The sequence below is a fragment of the Opisthocomus hoazin genome, chromosome 4, assembly GCF_030867145.1.
Source record: "Opisthocomus hoazin isolate bOpiHoa1 chromosome 4, bOpiHoa1.hap1, whole genome shotgun sequence".
Taxonomy (NCBI): Eukaryota; Metazoa; Chordata; class Aves; order Opisthocomiformes; family Opisthocomidae; genus Opisthocomus; species Opisthocomus hoazin.
The window spans coordinates 95,100,349-95,121,136 of record NC_134417.1 but is presented as its reverse complement, the minus strand read 5'-3'; the positions used below and the strand labels follow the sequence as shown (position 1 = coordinate 95,121,136).

Genomic DNA, 20,788 nt, shown 5'->3' with positions numbered 1-20,788 from the left:
CAAGCCCTCAGCCTCTGGAGGCGACTTCTGCCAGGCGTGAGGAAAAGGGATCCCTCAGTGAAAATGTATGTTATCCAGGCAAGTGGGACACCATGGAGAGAGGTATCCAATACTAGAGGGAATTAGCGGTGCAGGAGATAGTTTATGACGACTCATACAACGCACAATCACCCCCAGACCCCGATGAATTCCAGTGCACATGACCCATATGGAGGAGGTTTGTACAGAATGCACCATTGTCATATGAACAGTCATTGGCTGTGATGGACTGGAAAGGTGAAGAGGCACCAACGGTGGATGAAGTGGCTGGCTGACTCTGGCAATACGAAGAAAATCGCTTATCAGTCCTCCTGCTTTAGCACCAACGAGGGGATCCGGTCCGTCACACCAGTTTTTAATGTTGCGTCCCACCTATGGGGGAGGAGGGGAAAAGCAGCTAAGGTTCTGTTATAGCAATGATGTTACAGTAAGAATCACGCACATTAACGAAGGATGAAATTTGATGAAACCAAGCAAAGTGCAGCGGTGAGAGAATCAGACCAGACTTCAGCAACTGGCGCCCAGGAACCTCCCACAGACCGTGGGCATGGGCCATGACAGTTACACCAGCTGCAAGCTCCAGATGCAGCATGTGACCATCCAACAGCACCCACCATCTCTCCTGCGCTGTAGGACTGTTATGACAGCTGGAGCCCAAAGTCGTGGACTAAATGAACTCAACAGAGAGTTTAGAGGGATGGCCCGTAGACTAAGGGATGATATCTCTGGGTGGGTGCCTCTGGGTGGATCTCTCTCTCTCTCTCTGTCTCTCTGTCTCTCAAAGACAGGAGAAGTGGTGGTGATTCATTGGAAAGTGCAAGATATGGGCATAATGTAGATAGTACAGAAGAAGGACTGGATACTGTCCTGGGTTTGGCTGGGACACGGTGAATTTTCAGCAGGGAGGGCTAAACCAAAGCAGCCAAACAAATCAGGTATTCGGTACCATGTGACGTCATGCCCACAATAGAGCTGGGGGAGCTGGCGGAGGAGGGGAATCGCTGCTCCGGAGGGAGCTGGGCATCGGGCGGGGAGAAAACTGCATTGTGTGTTCCTTTTATCAGTATTATTGCTGTTACCGCTCCCTCCCTTTGCTGTTCTGCCGAGCTGTCTCCATCCCCACCCCCGAGTCTCCCCTCTTCCTTCCCATTGCCCTCCCCAGCCCAGCGCAGGAGCAGAGGGCGAGCAGCCGCGTGGTTCTTTGGTGCCACCCGGGGCTGAAGCCAAAGCTCAGCAAGTGCAAGCAAAAATGCGCCAGCTGGTTTTCCCCTGGGAAGAAGGAAGGAATGGCTCCCCCCGAGGCAGCCTCTTTGGAATGGGCCGAGGTGGGCTCGGAGGTGACGGCGGCAGCTCCGGCAGGCGGCTGCGGGGAGCAGGACGGGAGAGGTGGGGAGGCTGCGCCGCCGGCTTCTGCCAAGCCCCTGGGAGTGGGGTGCGGAAAGTTGGGCGGTGAAAACGCCGCACGGCTCCGCAGCCCTCGCAGGGCAGGAACCAGCCACGCAGAGAGTCCTAGGGCACCCTTGCCTTCCCGCTGCACCCACTGCTCACCCGAGCAGCCGGCACTGGGTGATCTGCACTGCTTTCCCAGGCCCCACAACCCCAGCACCTACAGCCCCCCACAGCTCAGCAGCTACTCCCCCCATGCCATGGGCATCCCTGAAAAGCCAAGGTGCCTTTGCACATCTGAAGCCAAACCTAGGTCCCAGGCTTTCAGGGACGTGGCCACCAACTTCACCTCCAGCCGTTTGCACGAATAGAGGGAAACTTTGGGCACAAGTGAATTTGTGCTCCTGTCTGACTGAAAAATAAATTTAAAAGCTGATGGGAGGAGCAGGCGGTTCCCAGCGAGGTCAGGAGGCCCCAGTACAGTTGGTTCCTCTCGCGGAGATGAGCCCTCACCGACATCCCCATGGCTCCCTCAGGACCCTGCTTCAGCCCTGGTTGCCCACTGCAGCCCCAGGCAGATCCCAGCCTCTCGCTCTGACCCAACAAGAAGGGGCTGGTGAAGGGGTTTTCTGGGGATGAGCAAAGGGACCTCAGCCCTGAGGTGCTGCTGCCAGCGAGCAGTAACACCCGCTGTGCTGTCATGGAGCTCACTGCTTGTTGTCAGCAGCAAGAAGCTTTTCATTTACTATCTGGGAGCCAAAATAAAGCATCATCTTCCCCCTGTCCCATAAACCATTCTGACTGCATTATGATTCATTTATTGTATTTCCCTGCCCTGGCAGCCAGTCCTACACCCACGCCTCTCCTGCAGAAGCTGCTGGCACCGCGGGGCTCAGCAGAGGGGAAGGGGCACTGGTGACTACCCTACCCCAGCTGGCGAGTGTCATGGCAGATGTGCAGGACATCCCAAGGCAGCAACAAAGGAGGATCCCGCCCACACCAGCGAGGAGGCTTCTCAGGCAGCAGCTGGAGCTGGACCCCATGGTGAAGGGGACACGGCCGCCACTCTCTCCCAGCCCATGGGTGGATGCTCTGGTGGAGACTGAAGTCCTTACTCTGGGTGACTCCCACGCAGACACCCCTGCAGCAGCCCCCTCTGCACGGTGGGACGATCAGTGGCTGTTTTGGGGGGCACCGGGGTGCAGAGGTGGCCACAGGCTGGGTGTGCTGGGGCTCTAGGGGTGACCCAGCACGATCCCCTCATCCCGCAACTGCTTCTCGCAGCCACCGCACTCGAAGGGCTTGGGCTACACCTGCCCCCCCACCAGGGATGGACACCCCTCATCCCAATGGATGCCGTCTGGCACCGCCAATGGCCCCTGCTGCACCTGCTGGTGGCTCTTCTGGTGCTGCTTCTGACTGCAGGTCTTGCCGCACTCACTGCACTTGCAAGGCTCCTCATCGGTGTGGAGGAGCTGGTTGGTGGTGAGGGTCTCCTCACCCTGGAAGGCCTTGGGGAAGTGGCCACAGGCAAAGGGGTGCTTAGTGTGGATGAGCTGATGTCTGAGCAAGCCGCCCTTCTGGGTGAAGCTCTTGCCACACTGACCACACTTGTAGGGCTTCTCACCCGTGTGGATGCGCTGGTGGACATTGAGGACACTCTTGGATCTGAAGGCCTTGGGGCAGTGGGCACAGGCAAAGGGGCGCTCGCCGGTGTGGATGCTCTAGTGGTTGACCAGGTTGCGCTTCTCGATGAAGTCCTTGCCACATTGACCAGACTTGTAGGGCTTCTCACCCGTGTGGATGCGCTGGTGGACATTGAGGACACTCTTGGATCTGAAGGCCTTGGGGCAGTGGAGGCAAGCAAAGGGGCGCTCCCCAGTGTGGATGCGCTGATGGCTGACCAGGTTGCGCTTCTGGATGAAGCTCTTGCCACACTGACCACACTTGTAGGGCTTCTCACCTGTGTGGATGCGCTGGTGAGCAGTGAGGACAGTCTTGGTTCTGAAGGCCTTGGGGCAGTGGGCGCAGGCAAAGGGGCATTCCCCGGTGTGGATGCTCTGGTGGCTGACCAGGTTACCCTTCTGCATGAAGCTCTTGCCACACTGACCACACTTGTAGGGCTTATCACCTGTATGGATGCGCTGGTGGGCATTGAGGACATTCTCGGATATGAAGGCCTTGGGGCAATGGGCGCAGACAAAGGGGTGCTCCCCAGTGTGGATGCTCTGGTGGCTGACTAGGTTGCGCTTCTTGATGAAGCTCTTGCCACACTGACCACACTTGTAGGGCTTCTCACCCGTGTGGATGTGCTGGTGGGCATTGAGGACATTCTTGGATCGGAAGGCCTTGGGGCAGCGGGCGCAGGTAAAGGGGTACTCCCCGGTGTGGATGCGCTGGTGGCTGACCAGGTTGTGCTTCTGGATAAACTCTTGTCACACTGATCACACTTGAAGGGCTTCTCCCCTGTGTGGATGTGCTGGTGCCTGACGAGGTTGCTCCTGTGACTGAAGCGGTGGCCACAGTGGCTGCAGGCAAAGGGCTTCTCTCCTTTGTGGACCCACAGGTGGACGGTGAGGGTCCTCCTATACAGGAAGGCCTTGGGACAGTGGGCGCAGGCAAAGCGCTCACCGTTACGGATTCGCTGGTGCATGGTCAAGGTCCTCCTGTCTCTGAAGGCCTTGGGGCAACGGGTGCAGGCGAAGGGACGCTCTCTGGTGTGGATACGCTGGTGGATGACAAGGTCACCCTTCCGCTTGTAGCGGTGGCCACAGTGGCTGCAGGCAAAGGGCTTCTCGCCGCTGTGGACCCGCTGGTGCATGGTGAAGGTCTTCCTGTCCTTGAAGGCCTTGGGGCAGTGCGCACAAGCAAAAGGACGCTCCCCAGTGTGGATGCGCTGGTGTCTGACCAGGTGGCCCTTATGGCTGAAGCGGTGGCCACAGTAGCTGCAGGCAAAGGGCATCTCGCCGCTGTGGACCAGCTGGTGCATGGTGAAGGTCTTCTTGTCCCTGAAGGCCTTGGGGCAGTGCGCACAAGCAAAAGGACGCTCCCCTGTGTGGATGCACTGGTGGACGATGAGACCCTTCCTTTCCCTGAAGGCCTTGGGACAGTGGCTGCAGGCGAAGGGCTTCTCACCAGTGTGCACACGCTGGTGCCTGGCCAGGTCATGCCTGGAGGTGAACCGCTTGCTGCAGTCGGTGCAGTTGAAGGGCCGCCCGATTGTGTGCCTCCGCTTGTGCTTGGTCAGCGTAGTCTGGCTCTTGAAGCTCTTGCCACACTCGGGGCATGTGGCAGGGGTCTTCTCCATCCGACCAGGGGCCGGGATGGGATGGAGCAGGGAGCAGCCCAACAGGACCTCCTGGCTCCCACCCGGCTTGGGCATCCCCAGGACCAGGGCACTGGGTGCCGACAGCTTCTCAAGGACTTCCTCAGCCTCCCTCCTCACTCCAGGGCCACCAGCTGCTGCAGAACAGAGGCTGGGGTCACTGCCAGGGACAGGACAGGACGTGGGATGTTTCACCATGGGAACTGGCACAAGCACCAAGCCAGCCCCCCACCCTTCCTGCCAGAAGCACACAGCTCATGGTCAGCAGCTCCCTGCACCATGGGACAGCAGAGAGACCTCACCTGGCAGCACCCTGGCACGCAGCATCTAGTGCCAAGGGGACAGTGCTGCAAGAACCCCTCACCCCACCACATGCCCCCCCCGGTACCCACCTGCAAAAGGAGTCTGGTGCATTCGCTGCGCACTGAGAGGGTCTGGCATGCACTGCATCTCTTCCCGCTCCATCTTGCGGATGATCTCTGGCTTGGTGGTGGGCCAGCCTGTCCAGAGCAAAGACAGAAGCAACCTCTCCTGCACTGCTGGGACAGCAGCACCAGCTCCCCCATGCCCCCAGCCCCACCATCTCCCCTTGCACTGCTCCTCTCTCCTGCCCCCCTTCCTGGATCCTACAGCCTCCTCTCGCCTCGCCCTTGTCACGTCGGCAAATCTCCTGCAGACAGGACACCTGGGAACGGCTCAAACATGTACCAGGGGAGGTTTCAGCTGGACAAGAGGAAGCATTTCCTTACTGAGAGGCTGGTCAATCACTGCAACAGGCTTCCTGCAGAGTTGGCTGATGCCCCAGTCCTGACAGTGTTTCAGAGGTGCTTGGACCATGCCCTTAGTGACACGCTTTAACTTTTGGCCAGCCCTGAAGTGGTCACAGAGTTGGACCAGATGATATTTGTACATTCATTCACAATGAAGCAGTCTATCATATCATATCATATCATATCATATCATATCATATCATATCATATCATATCATATCATATTCTGTTCTCTGTACCAGGGTGGCTCTCCACAGGACGCTGCCTGGCAGGGTAGCACCTGCCATCACAACGGCTACGTGAGGAATTCGCCAGCAACAATACAGTTGGATTTTCCCTTTCAAGGGCTCCAGCTCAGTCAAAGAGCTGAACTCAAAGAGCCAGCTCTGCCCACTCCTCGGGGGAGAAGTAGATGGCCACGTCCTCAAACGTCACCGACATCTGCAGCAAGAAGCACCACCGGCTCAGCACACTCTGCCTCACACTCGCTGAACACCTCTGCCCAAATCCTGCCGCTGTCGGGCAGGGCCCCGGCAGCACCGGGGGCTCCGGCATCCCAAGGGCAGCACCGGGAGAGCTCGGAGCACCCCGTGCAAGGGAAGGGCCAGGGCAGAGGGGCGGTGGGTGCACAGCCAGCCCACACAGCAGGGTCACCGGGGCTGCGCCTGACCCCCACCTTGCCGCAGCAGCCCGGAGCCCTCCCGTGCCGCTGGCTCTCGGCGGGGAGACGGAGGCACACACAAAGAGCGATCGGCAAGACGCAGCTGGGATGCTCCGGAGGCCGTAGGAGGGGCCTCTCCCGTCACCAGCCGCCCCGGCGCAGCACGGACAGACGGTCCCTGCCAAGCACAGCATTGCCGTGAGCACAGCGGGCCAGAAGCTCACTCACCTGCCAGCAGCTGCCTTCCCTTGCCCCCAAGGCCTTCAAACCTGCCGCCACCAGCACCGACTGCGGAAACGGAAAAGGCGGCCCCGGGAGCAGCGTGGCCGCGTCAGCCCGGGAGCCCGCCCGCCGCCGGTGCAGCACGGGAGGTGTAGTCCTGCCGCCCGCCCGGCCCTCTCGGCTAGGGGGCGGCTGCTGCCCAGAACCCCCTGCGGCGATACGGTTGCTCCACCCAACCTTGCGGGCTGGAGGAAGGCGGCTGCGGAGCCGTGCGGGCTTTTCACCGCCCGACTGTCCGCACCCCGCTCCCAGGGACTCGGCAGAAGACGGCGGCGCCGTGTCCCCACCGCTCCCGCCCCGATCCCCGCAGCCGCCCGCCGGAGCTGCCACCGTCACCTCCGAGCCCACCTCGGCCCATTCCAAAGAGGCTGCCTCGGGGGGAGCCATTCCTTCCTTCCTCCCAGGGGAAAACCAGCTGGCGCGTTTTTGCTTGCACTTGCTGAGCTTTGGCTTCAGCCCGGGCAGCACCGAAGAACCACGCGGCCGCTCGCCCGCTGCTCCCGTGCTGGAGTGGGGAGGGCAATGGGAAGGAAGAGGCGAGACTCGGGGGTCGGGATGGAGACAGCTCGAAGGAACAGCAAAGGGAGGGAGCGGTAACAGCAATAATACTGATAAAAGGAACACACAAAGCCAGGAACACACAACGCTGTTTTCTCCCCACCCGATGTCCAGCTCCCTCCGGAGCAGCCATTCCCCTCCCCCACCAGCTCCCCCTGCTCTGTTGTGGGCATGAGGTCACATGGTACCGAATGCCCGATTTGTTTGGCTGCTTTGGGTCAGCCCTCCTGGCTCTGTCCCCTCCCAGATGCCTGTGAGAATTAACCCTGTGCCAGCCGAACCCAGGACTGTATCCAGCCCTTACTCTGTACCATCTATGTCATGCCCAGATCTTACAGTTTCCAGTGAACCACCATTACTTTTGCTGCCTTTGAGAGACAGAGACAGACCCAGAGATATAATCCCTTATACATCTATACGTTTTTTTTAGCTCCTCCAGGGATGGGGACTCCCCCACTGCCCTGGGCAGCCTGGGCCAAAGCCTGACCACTCAGCAAAGAAATTTTTACCAATAGCCAATCTGAACCTTCCCTGACGCAGCTTGAGCCCATTGCCTCTTGTCCTGTTGCTGTTTACCTGGGAGAAGAGACCAAACCCCCTCAGTACACCCTCCTGTCAGGTAGTTGAAGAGAGCGAGAAGGTCTCCCCTCAGCCTCCTCTTCTCCAGACTGAATAGCCCCAGCTCCCTCAGGCTCTCCTCAGCAGACTTGTTCTCCAGACCCCTCCCCAGCGTCGCTGCCCTGCTCTGGACACACTCCAGCCCCTCCATGTCTTTCTTGTATGTAGTCACGAACCCGTGCTGGCTGGGCCTGATCCCCTGGTTGTCCTTCACATGCCTGGTGAGTGCACTCAGGATAAATCGCTCCATAAGCTTCCCCGGCACCGAGGTCAGGCTGACAGAGCTGAAAGGGCGACATTTGTTCTTTAACTGAAGCAGCGTCTGGCTGTAAGGCCTTTGCCTCAGCCCAGGTGTCACACAGTGGATTTGAGTGTTGGACCATCACCCTTTACTTCTGTCTGAAAAGAAAAGCTGAGCTCCTTGCTCGAGTTGAACCACTCCCTTTTGTTAACTCTTTGGTATTTGACACAGGAGTCCAAGCAAGTCCCCTTCTGTCATTGACAAGTCTGGCAAGTCCACCGACCCACACTGAGGGATTGGCTGTGCAAGGGCTGATTTATTATGGCCTGGACAACCCGTAGTCACCCACAGACCCTGATGAAATCCAAATGAGCATGATCCATGTGGCGGAAGTTCGTACAGAGTGCACCATCGTCATACGCCCATTCATGGGCAGCAACGGGCTGGAAAGCAGAAGAGGCACCAACAGTGAATGAAGAGGCTGGCCACCTCCAGCAATACAAAGACAATCTCCGTTCTTCCCCACACGTCTGGTTTCTGCTGTGGAAAGGCTGTCCGAGCAGTGCAAAAACCTGTTCAAAAAACTGTTTGAAAACTCGCATAGGTCCTACTCCCCACCTGTACAGATCAGTGTCTCAGCTACTATGAGAAAACATTCCCTGGCTCAAGAGAGATGGTACACACCATGAGGCAGCCTGTGGTTTTACCTGCGTGACCAGGGAGAGGACATGAGGAGGCAGGATGGAACACATGCCTCAGAACTAAAGCACAGGTATGCAAGGTGCAAGCAGAAACAATCAGGAATGGGGGCTCTCCCAGGAACGTTGCTGCTCCAGTTTACAGTGGGCAGCTCCCCAGACAAAGTAGAAGGGTGGAGTTTACTGCTGACCCTAGGCAAGGAGCTGCTGACTCGTTTTTACAAGATGTGAGTACCAAGGGTGTGGTAACCCACGCGTGCCACATGTACTCATTCCTCGACAACAACTGCTATGGCCAGGACTAGAGGGGTCCTGCCTCCAGCCAGGTGGAGGAGAAGAACTGGGTTTACTGGTCTGTATGGATTTGATGGCCTGGCATGTCAGCTCCACAGGAGTATAAGCTTGTAGTGTACCCTAATGCCATCAGATTACAAAAGGTCAGAACCCATCGGTATTTCTGGAGTGACAGGGGGATCCCAACAGCTGACTGTGTTGGAGGCTGAAGTGAGCCTAACTGGGAACGAGTGGCAAAAGCACCATGGTGTGACTGGCCCCAAGGCTCCGTGCATCCTTGGCACAGACTGCCTCAGGAGAGGGGATTTCAAGGACCCTAAAGGGTGACGGTGGGCTTTCAGTATAGCTGCCTTGAAGACGGAGTGCCGAGTTTCAGCATCCGTGCAGGAACAGAAATGACTCTAACACATTCATGCAAGGCACAGTCAGTTCCCTTTATTGCTCTGCTTGCGTGGTTATATACATTTTTCCACATCTGTACACGCGATCACGCTTATTCGGATAGGCTACAGACATAAATCACGCGCTGTTCACGCACCCCATATTCTCTTATGATTGGTAACTATGCACTAATGCCAATAGCAACAGACCGCCTCCACGTCCTTGAACACATCTTGTTTCTGCTAACCCACATCATGTGCTCTATCAGAACTTTCTCAATGGCTATTCTTAGCTGCCCTTTCCAGCGGCCTGTTCAGTTATGCTAACTGTTTTGCTTAAGCGGCCTAGTCTTGCTAACTCTCAAGCTACATCAACCCCTACAACGGAGGACAATGAACAGCTGTCCACCTTGTCCAGTCTCTTAAGGATCCTTCTGTTGTGGGGATGCTGAGGGCTGAAGAACAACAGGTGCCGACCCCTATCACAACAGTGCACCAGTGGCAATATCACACCAACCGAGACTCCCTGATGCCCATCCAGAAGCTGATTTGTCAACTGGAGAGTCAAGGTGTGATCAGCAGGACTCGCTCATCCTTTACCAGTCCCGTATGGCCAGGGCAAAAGTGTAATGGAGAGTAGAGACTTCACAGTGCTCTGTGGTGGCCTGAATGAAGTCACGCTGCCCCTGAATACTGCCATGACGGATATGCTAGAACTTTGATATCAACTGGAGTCCAAGGCAGCCAAGTGGTATGCCACCACTGACATCGCTGATGCATTTGTCTCAAGCCCTTTGGCTGCAGAGTGCAGGCCAGCGCTTGCTTTCACTTGGAGGGGCATCCAGTACACCTGGAACCGACTGCCCCAGGGGTGAAAACACAGCCCCACCATTTGCCATGGACTGATCCGGACTCTGCTGGAACAGGGTGAAGCTCCGCAACACCTGCCATGCATTGAAAACATCCTTGTGTTGGGCAATACAGCAGTAGCAGTTTTTGAGAAAGGGGAGAAAATAATCCAAATCGCTCTGAAAGCCAGTTCTGCCCAGTCCAGACTTCCACATCCTGTAGCAGGGGATAAAGTCCCCGAAGTGCACCTGAAGAACATTTTAGGGCAGCCAGTCTGGGTTAGTCCTGCCACGGGCAAAGCTGTGGGATCGCTTTTGCTCAAGGACCTGGGTGCATTTGGTGGGTGATGCGGCAGGATGGGGAAGGCAATGTGTACTTCAAGGGGATGTGATTTTGGGTGAGAATAGCCCGTCATTTAAACTCTATGATGTTAATTCAGCATAGTTCAGATTTTGAGGTTTGTTCAGCCTGGAGAATAGAAGGCTGAGCGGTGACCTCATCACTGCCTACACTCTCTGGTGACCAGTGCTAGGACACAAGGCAGGGGAATGAAGCTGCATCAGGAGAAGTTCAGACTGGACTTTAGGAAAAGGTTCTTCACTGAGAGGGCGGCTGGTCACTGGAACAGGCTACCCAGAGAAGTGGTCATGGCACCAAACCTGTCAGAGTTCAAGGAGCATCTGGAAGACTCACTGAGCCATGTGGTTTAATTTGAGTTAGTCCTTCCAACTGGAGATATTCTGTGGTTCTATGATTCTATGATTCTAATTGCTAATTCCCCCTGCCAGCGTGTGTGATCACTACCACAGTTGCTGTATGTCATATCAAAGGTCTTACAGTAAAATAGTCCAGATTAATGAGGGATCAACTTTGATGAAACCAAGCAAGGTGCAGCGCTGATAGAATCAGACCTGGCTTCAGCAACTGGCGACTAGCAACTTCCTTGAGATCGACATCTTCAAACCACAGACCGTGGGCATGGGCCGCACCAAATACACTAGCCACGAGTTCCAGATGCAGCATGTGACCATCCAACAGCACCCACCATCTCTCCTGCCCTGCAGGACTGTCATGACAGATGGAGCCCAAAGTCATGGACTAAATTAACTCAACGGACAGTTTAGAGGGATGGCCCGTAGACTAAGGGATGATATCTCTGGGTGGGTATCTATCTCTCTCTCTGTCTCTCAAAGACAGGAGAAGTGGTGGTGATTTACTGGAAAGCACAAGAACATAGAATCATAGAATACTTTGTGTTGGAAGTGACGTGCGGAAAGCAGACTCCACTATCTGTAAGACTGTAAAGTATGTATATTCGGTGCCGGGCAGCACGGGGGGTAGTCCCACCAAAGTCGTGCGCGCCGAGCAGCAACTTTTCTCTTCAATTTATACAATTGAATATTACATATACATTAGATTTCCCAATACGTCTATACATATGCATCTATCCCTGTTTCATATCAAAATCAGTTGCAAGAAATAATTTTCATATTATAATTAGTTCTAAGAAGTAATTTCCATATTAAAATCAGTTCCAAGAAGTAATTTCCATAGACTCCTCCCAGCTGTGCTTGCGCAGTGCCTCCTGGTGGTGGTCGTCGGGGGCCCCAAGATGAAGGCCCATCCTCTTCATCACAGTGTTAGCTGATTGACCTTTGATTCTGCGCAAACTCAGTTCTCTTCTGGCTCCCATCCATACAGCAGGGTCGGTCTTAACCGGTTCTAGGCAACTCCCAGCCCCTATCAGGAACTGACCCCTTTGTATGGAGATGCAAGACTCTGCTTCGGTTAATTTAGACAATAGATAGGCACTATCAGTTCTCTTTAAATGCACCTCAACTATTAGATAATGGTACTTGTTTTGGTTTTGGCTGCAGCCGGCAAGAAAAGCGCCACGCAGCCACCCCTCCCCCCACCGGGGTGCGGAGGAGAATGGAAAAGAAACAGGCAGAAACTGGTGGGTCGGGGATAAGGGGCGCCCCCCCCCCCCCCCCCCCCCCCCCCCCTTCCCCCATCGGAACCCAGTATGACGGCACATGGTCTGGAATACCCGGCTCTATTTGGCCAGGTTGGGGTTGGGTCAGCCCACCCGGCTGTGCCCCTTCTTGGATTCTGGTGAAAATTAACCCTGTCCTGGCCGAACCCAGGACATTATCCACCATTTATTCCATACCATCTACGTCGTGCCCAGGTCCCCCATTGTCCAGTTGATCACCACCACTTTTCCTGTCTCCAGATATCATTCCCTTAGTCTATGGATCATCACTCTAAAGTGTCCATTGAGTTCATTTAATCCATGACTTCGGGCTCCATCTGTCGTAATGGTCTTCCGTGGCAGGAGAGGTGATGTGTGGTGATGGGCGGTCACTTGCTGCATCCGGAGCTCACGGCTGATGTATCTGGTGCCGCCCGTGCCCACAGTCTGCAGGAGATGTTGATCTTGGGTGCCAGTTGTTGAAAACCAGGTACAGTTCCATCATCGCTGTGCTTTGCTAGGGTTCATCAAAAAGTCCATCCTTCTTTAATCTGGACGATACTTACTATGCTACTACTGGTATAACATATAACAATTATAACAGTGATAACAGAGAGTGACAGGGTTATTTAACAATTAACTTTATACAATTTATTTATTTATGGACTATTCTCACCCAAAATCAAATCCCCATGAGGTACACATTGGACTTCCCCATCCTTCCGCATTACCCACCAGGTACACCCAGGTCCTTGAGCAAAAGCAGTCCCGTGGACAGGCTTGCCTTTGCCAGAGGCAGGACTAACCCAGACTGTCTTCCCTAACATGTTCCGCATGTGCACTACAGGGACTTTATCTCCTTCTACTGGGTGCTGAGATTTTGACTGGGCAGGACCAGCCCGGTTGGTGGACCCTCTGGTGTTAACCAACCAGGTGGCCTTTGCTAAATGGGTATCACAATTTTTGAAAGTCCCACCCCCCATTGCCCTCAAAGTGGTTTTTAGCAGCCCATTGTAACGTTCGATCTTTCCAGAGGCTGGTGCATGGTAGGGGATGTGATACACCCACTCAATACCGTGTTCTTTGGCCCAGGTGTCTATGAGGCTGTTACGAAAGTGAGTCCCGTTGTCCGACTTAATTCTTTCGGGAGTGCCATGTCGCCACAGGACTTGTTTTTCAAGGCCCAGGATGGTATTCCGGGCAGTGGCACGGGGCACAGGATAGGTTTCCAGCCATCCGGTGGTGGCCTCCACCATTGTGAGCACATAGCACTTGCCTTGGCGGGTTTATGGCAGTGTGATGTAATCTGCCAAGCCTCCCCATATTTATATTTTAGCCATCGTCCTCCATACCACTGAGGCTTTACCCGCTTGGCTTGCTTGATTGCAGCGCATGTCTCACATTCATGGATAACTTGTGCGATGGTGTCCATGGTTAAGTCCACCCCTCGGTCACGAGCCCATCGGTATGTCGCGTCTCTTCCTTGGTGGCCTGAGGTGTCATGGGCCCACCGAGCTATAAAGAGTTCACCCTTATGTTGCCAGTCCAGATCCACCTGAGCCACTTCAATCTTAGCAGCCTGATCTACCTGGTGGTTGTTTTGGTGTTCCTCAGTGGCCCGACTCTTAGGGACGTGGGCGTCCACATGACGGACTTTTACAGCCAACTGCTCCAGACGGGCAGCAATATCTTGCCACAATGGGGCAGCCCAGATAGGTTTGCCTCTGTGCTGTCAGTTGTTCTTCTACCATTGCTGCAGCCACCCCCACAAGGCATTGGCCACCACTCAGGAGTCAGTGTAAAGATAGAGCACTGGCCACTTCTCTCGACTGGCAATGTCTAAAGCCAGCAGGATGGCTTTCACCTCTGCAAACTGGCTGGACTCACCTTCTCCTTTGGCAGATCCGCAACTTGTCGTGTAGGGCTCCATACAGCAGCCTTCCACCTCCGCTGCTTCCCTACAATGCAACAGGACCCATCCATGAACAGGGCATACTGTTTCTTATCTTCTGGCAGTTGGTTATACAGTGGGGCCTCTTCAGCACGTGTCACCTCCTCCTCTGGCGATGCTCCAAAATCTTTGCCTTCTGGCCAGTCCATGATTACCTCCAGAATTCCTGGGCGACTGGGGTTTCCCATTCGGGCGCGCTGGGTGATCAGCGCGACCCACTCACTCCACGTAGCATCACAGAATCACAGAATCACAGAATAGTAGGGGTTGGAAGGGACCTCTGTGGGTCATCTAGTCCAACCCCCCTGCCGAAGCAGAGTCACCTACAGCAGGCTGCACAGGACCTTGTCCAGGCAGGTCTTGAATATCTCCAGAGAAGGAGACTCCACAACCTCCCTGGGCAGCCTGTTCCAGTGCTCCATCACCCTCAGAGGCAAGAAGTTCTTCCTCATGTTCAGACGGAACTTTCTGTGCCTCAGTTTGTGCCCATTGCCCCTTGTCCTGTCATTGGGCACCACTGAAAAGAGCTTGGCCCCATCCTCCTGACACCCACCCTGCAGATATTTGTAGGCATTTATAAGGTCCCCTCGCAGCCTTCTCTTCTTCAGGCTGAACAAGCCCAGTTCCCTCAGCCTCTCCTCGTAGGGGAGATGCTCCAGTCCCCTCACCATCCTTGTAGCCCTCCGCTGGACTCTCTCCAGTAGCTCTTCATCTTTCTTGAACTGGGGAGCCCAGAACTGGACACAGTACTCCAGATGAGGCCTCACCAGGGCAGTGTAGAGGGGAAGGAGAACCTCCCTCGTCCTGCTGGCCACACTCTTCTTGATGCACCCCAGGATCCCATTGGCTTTCTTGGCAGCCAGGGCACACTGCTGGCTCATGGTTAACCTGTCGTCCAGCAGGACACCCAGGTCCCTCTCCGCAGAGCTGCTCTCCAGCAGGTCCACCCCAAGCCTGTACTGGTGGATGAGGTTGTTCCTCCCCAGGTGCAGGACATCGGTGGCATGATGCGTAGACGGGACCCTCTCTTTGAACATCCAGCCCAGGACCGGCAATCGTGGTGCTAGGAGGAGCTGTGCTTCAGTGCCGACCACTTCTGAAGCAGCTCGAACTCCTTCATATGCTGCCAGAATCTCTTTTTCAGTGGGAGTATAGCGGGCCTCGGATCCTTTGTATCCCCGGCTCCAGAACCCCAGGGGTTGACCTTGAGTCTCCCCTGGTGCTTTCTGCCAGAGACTCCAGGTTGGGCCATTCTCCTCGGCTGCGGTGTAGAGCACGTTTTTAACATCTTGCCCTGACCGGACTGGACCAAGGGCTACGGCATGAACTATCTCCCGTTTAATTTGTTCAAATGCCTGTCGTTGCTCAGGGCCCCATTCAAAATCATTCTTCTTCTGGGTCACGTGGTACAGAGGACTCACAATCTGGCTGTAATTTGGGACATGCATCCTCCAAAAACCCACAATACCCAGGAAGGCCTGTGCTTCGTTTTTGCTGGTTGGTGGGGACATAGCTGCTATTTTGTTGATGACATCCATTGGGATTTGACGGCGCCCATCCTGCCATTTTATTCCCAAAAACTGGATCTCTTGCGCAGGTCCCTTGACTTTACTTCGCTTAATGGCAAAACCAGCTTTCAGAAGGATCTGAACTATTTTCTCCCCTTTCTCAAAAACTTCCTCCGCTGTGTCACCCCATACAATGATGTCATTGATGTACTGCAGATGTTCTGGAGCTTCACCCTTTTCCAGTGCAGTCTAGATTAGTCCATGGCAAATGGTGGGATTGTGCTTCCACCCCTGGGGCAGTCGATTCCAGGTGTACTGGATGCCCCTCCAGGTGAAAGCAAATTGTGGCCTGCACTCTGCTGCCAAAGGGATGGAGAAGAATGCATTAGCGATGTCAATTGTAGCATACCACTTGGCTGCCTTTGACTCCAGCTGATACTGAAGTTCTAGCATGTCTGGCACTGCAGCACTCAGTGGTGGTGTGACTTCATTCAGGCCACGGTAGTCTACTGTCAGTCTCCACTCTCCAGTAGATTTTCTCACTGGCCATATGGGACTATTAAAGGGTGAGTGAGTTTTGGTGATCACTCCTTGACTCTCCAGCTGGCGGATCAGCTGATGAATGGGGAGAAGGGAGTCTCGGCTGGTACGATACTGTCGCCGGTGCACCGTTGTGGTCGCGATGGGTACCTGTTGTTCTTCCACCCTCAGCAACCCCACAACGGAAGGATCCTCCATGAGACCAGGCAAAATGGACAGCTGTTTAATTTCTTCCGTCTCCGAAGCAGCTATGCCAAAAGCCCACCGATACCCCTTTGGGTCCTTGAAATACCCTCTCCTAAGATAGTCTATCCCAAGGATGCACGGAGCCTTGGGGCCAGTTACAATGGGGTGCTTCTGCCACTCCTGCCCAGTGAGGCTCACTTCAGCCTCCAATACACTCAGCTCTTGGGACCCCCCCTGTCACTCCTGAAATGCAAATGGACTCTGACCCTTTGAAATCTGATGCCATTAAATACACTGTGCACCAGTGTCCACTAGAGCTTTATACTCTTGTGGATCTGACGTGCCAGGCCACCAAATCCACACCGTCCAATAAACACTGTTGTCCCTTTCCTCCACCTGGCTGGAGGCAGGGCCCCTCTAATCCTGGTCAGAGAATTTGCTGCTCACCTGCTGTAAAAATGACTTGGAGGTCCCCTCCAGAGGATCAGAATCAAGATCAAACTGTCCACCTGGCCTGGAGAGCTGGCTGCTGGAAACTGGAGCAGCATTTTTCCTAAGAGAATCCCCTTTTGTGATTGTTTTATATCGCAACTCACGCACTCGTGCCTCTAGACTTGAGGTAGGATTTCCATTCCACTTCCTCATGTCCTCTCCGTGGTCACGCAGGTAAAACCACAGGGTGCCCCGGGGTGTGTAGCCTCTGTATTCTTTCTCCTGAGCAGAGAAATGCCTGCCCCTAATAGCTGAGATGCTGGCCCGTACAGGTGGGGAGTAGGATATATTCTCTTTGATTTGCCGCACCTCCCGGGCCAGTTTCTCCACAGCTGAGACAAGGGAGGAAGAGAGACTTTCCTCATATTGCCGGAGTCTGACAGCCACCTCATCCCACTGTTGGTGCCTCCTTACCTTTTCAGTTTACAACTGCCAGTGAGTTGCCATATGAGAATGGTGCGCTCCGCACAAACTTCCTCCACATAGATGCTGTGCACTGGATTTCATCTGGGTCTGTGGGTACCTGCTCATCGTCTGTGTCACAGTAAACCAGCTCCCGCACAGCTAATTCCCTCAGGTACTGAATACCCCTTTCCATATTGGTCCACTTGCCAGGATAGCATACAAAATCGTCACTGAAGGGGTACCTCTCCCTCACACCTGACAGAAATCTCCTCCAGAGGCTGAGGACTTGTTCCTTTTTCCCAATGGCCTTGTCAATGCCCCCGTCCCTGGCCAGGGATCCCAGCTGCTTGGCTTCCTTGCCCTCTAACTGCAAGCTGCTGGCCCCATTATCCCAGCACCGCAGCAGCCAGGTGGCAATGTGCTCGCCTGGGTGGCAGCTGAAATCTTTCCGCATGTCTCGCAGCTCGCTCAGGGACAGGGACTGGGTGATGATCTCTGTCTCTGTCTCCCGCCATGACCCTGGCTCATTGTCATCCCTCCCGGAGCGATCTGCTCTCTTTGCATCTTTCTTTAGTTTTACAGGGGCGACTGCTACCGGCACAGGTTGGTCATTGGGATCAGCTGCGATGCCTGCAGCTGGAGCTGGGGCTGGAGCAGCTGCTGTGCCTGCCGGGCAAACCGGGGCTGTCCCTGTGGCTGCGGCTGTGGCAGCGGTGGTGCCAGTCGGGGGGGCTGTGACTGCCTGCTGGGCTGGAGGGGCTACAGGGCCGGCTGGGGGGGCAGCACCAGTTGCAGCGCCTGCCGCTTCATTTCCCCCCCTTTCCCCTTTAGGGCACTGAACAGTGTTGAACAAGGCAGCTCAGTAGGCGTGGGCCAGACCCCAGCACGTTGCTGTGATTTGTGTCTCTCTGGAGTTCCCAGGGTGGCAGCACACTTTTTGCAGGTATTTTACTAGTTTGTCTGGATTCTGTACTTGCTCAGGGGTGAGTTTAAAAAACACCAGCGGTGCCCACTGCCCTAGACACCTGCCCATGCTGTCCCATACACCCAGCCACTCACAGCTATCCGGCCCTGGGGCAGGTCTCTGCATGTTGTTCTTAACTACCTGTTTAACCCTAAACAAGACCCAAAACCCATTCAGGAGGAAGAACAAAAGGAGAGTGCTGGCTTGAGCATCCCACGGGTACTCGAAATTCTCAAAAGCCATTAGGACTAGCCTGATGGAGAGAGGGGGGGCGAAACAGTGGGGGGAGGTATCCCCTCCGGTTTTCCCCACAGATTGGGTTTGATTATTAACAAATTCTAGGACATAGGATCCGAGGTATGGAAATGACTGCAGTGCCGCATGCAAATACAAGCCTAATTTCATGCACAGTGATGTTATCATGTCGTAAGTCGATATCGTACAGTAGAGCAAAATCATCATCCTGGTCCTTTTCCCCGAGGTAAGGAAAAGCATGGCAGCGAACAGATACAGCAAACAAGGATTCAAATACCACAACCATCTAATCAAAGACAGAAACTTTTTTACTGGCAACTACTTAACTAACACAGAAAAACGCGTATAAAAAAATTTAACAAAATCTAAGAAAGCAGTTTTAACACCCGCTGCTCAGGCCTGCCGTTATCCCAGCCCCATGCTTGGGCGCCAAATGTTTTGCTTTCGGCTGCAGCCGGCAACAAAAGTGCCACGCAGCCACCCCTCCCCCCACCGGGGTGTGGAGGAGAATGGAAAACAAACAGGCAGAAACCGGTGGGTCGGGATAAGTGCAGTTTAACAGAACAGCAAACAAAGGGAACAGTAACAGCAACGATACAGATAAGGAGAAAACATGACACGAACCGCACAACCCAGAGAGCCGCCATCCACAACTGGCGCCGTGCGCTCCCAAGCGGGAGTGAGTTCCCGCCCGCGCCACCCCTCCCTCCCACCAGAACCCAGTATGATGGCTCATGGTATGGAATACCCAGCTCTTTTTGGTCAGCTTGGGGTTGGGTCAGCCCACCCGGCTGTGTCCCTTCCTGGATTCTGGTGAAAATTAACCCTGTCCTGGCTGAGCCCAGGACAGTGCTTCTAATAAAATCCCTTTTAACCCCTTCCTTCAGAAGGAACCTTTGCAAGCCATGTGGCAGAACCCCATGCAGTAAGCAGGGACATCTTCAACTGGATCAGGTTGCTCAGAGCCCCGTCCAACCTGGCCTGGAATGTTTCCAGGGATGGGGCCTCCACTACCTCTCTGGGCAACATGGGCCAGTCTTTCACCACTCAACGTAAAAAAATTCCTTCTCATATCCAGTCCAAATCTACCATCCCGTAGTTTAAAACCATTACTCCCTGAAGATCTGGGCATGATGCAGATGGTACAGAATAAGGGCTGGACACTGTCCTGGGTTCGGCTTACACAGGGTTCATTCTCACAGGCATCTGGGAGGGGACACAGCCAGGAGGGCTGACCCAAAGTAGCCAAACAAATCGGGCATTCGGTACCATGTGATGTCATGCCCACAATAGAGCTGGCGGAGCTGGCGGGGGAGGGGAATGGCTGCTCCGGAGGGAGCTGGGCATCGGGTGGGGAGAAAACAGCGTTGTGTGTTCCTGGCTGTGTGTGTTCCTTTTATCAGTATTACTGTTGTTACCGCTCCCTCCCTTTGCTGTTCGGTCGAGCTGTCTCCATCCCCACCCCCGAGTCCCGCCTCTTCCTTCCCATTGCCCTCCCCAGCCCAGCGCGGGAGCAGCGGGCGAGCGGCCGCGTGGTTCTTTGGTGCCGCCTGGGCTGAAGCCAAAGCTCAGCAAGTGCAAGCAAAAACGCGCCAGCTGGTTTTCCCCTGGGAAGAAGGAAGGAATGGCTCCCCCTGAGGCAGCCTCTTTGCAATGGGCCGAGGTGGTCTCGGAGGTGACGGCGGCAGCTCCGACAGGCGGCTGCGGGGAGCAGGACGGGAGAGGTGGGGACGCGGTGCCGCCGGCTTCTGCCGGGCGGCTGCGGGGAGCAGGGCGGGAGCGGTGGGGACGCGGTGCCGCCGGCTTCTGCCGAGCCCCTGGGAGCGGGGTGCGGACAGTCGGGCGGTGAAAAGCACCCAGGGGGCACTGGCTGGTCGCCACCACACCAACCCCTTTCCTGGCTTCATTAGCCCAGTGCTGCAGCAGCCCGGACGGCTGCCGAGGGGCTACCAGGCCACAGTCGGGGAACAGAAGGGACCCACCGTGCCCGCGAATGGGGCAGCGCTGGGCCCCAACCGGCCGGGTCCCCTAAAGTACCCACGGCAATGCAGACAGTCCTGGGGCACCCCGGCCTTCCCGCTGCACCCACTGCTCCCCCACGCAGCCGGCGCTGGGTGATCTGCACTGCTGTCCCACGCCCTGCAACCCCAGCACCCACAGCCCCCCACAGCTCAGCAGCTACTCCCCCCATGGCCTGGGCACCCCTGAAAAGCCAAGGTGCCTTTGCATGCCTGAAGCCAAAGGTAGGACCCAGGCTTTGAGGGACGTGGCCACCAACTTCACCTCCAGCCGTTTGCACAAATAGAGGGAAACTTTGGGCACAAGTGAATTTGTGCTCCTGTCTGACTGAAAAATAAAATTAAAAGCTGATGGGAAAAGCAGGCGGTTCCCAGCGAGGTCGGGAGGCGCCA

The 20,788-nt window shown here is 55.3% G+C and overlaps 1 protein-coding gene across 1 annotated transcript in view; it reads right to left on the bottom strand.

Annotated features, from left to right (window-relative positions):
* The window catches only part of LOC142361114 (uncharacterized), a 53,682-nt gene that overhangs the window by 28,648 nt on the left and 4,246 nt on the right, over positions 1-20,788 (bottom strand). The window contains 13 exon segments of the mRNA XM_075417953.1: positions 180-316; positions 482-686; positions 2,734-3,856; positions 3,859-4,887; positions 5,143-5,250; positions 5,381-5,473; positions 6,451-6,469; positions 7,381-7,389; positions 8,234-8,323; positions 10,149-10,349; positions 10,906-10,913; positions 11,013-11,057; positions 19,392-19,583. Coding sequence (XP_075274068.1) covers positions 180-316; positions 482-686; positions 2,734-3,856; positions 3,859-4,887; positions 5,143-5,250; positions 5,381-5,473; positions 6,451-6,469; positions 7,381-7,389; positions 8,234-8,323; positions 10,149-10,349; positions 10,906-10,913; positions 11,013-11,057; positions 19,392-19,583 — 3,259 coding nt within the window.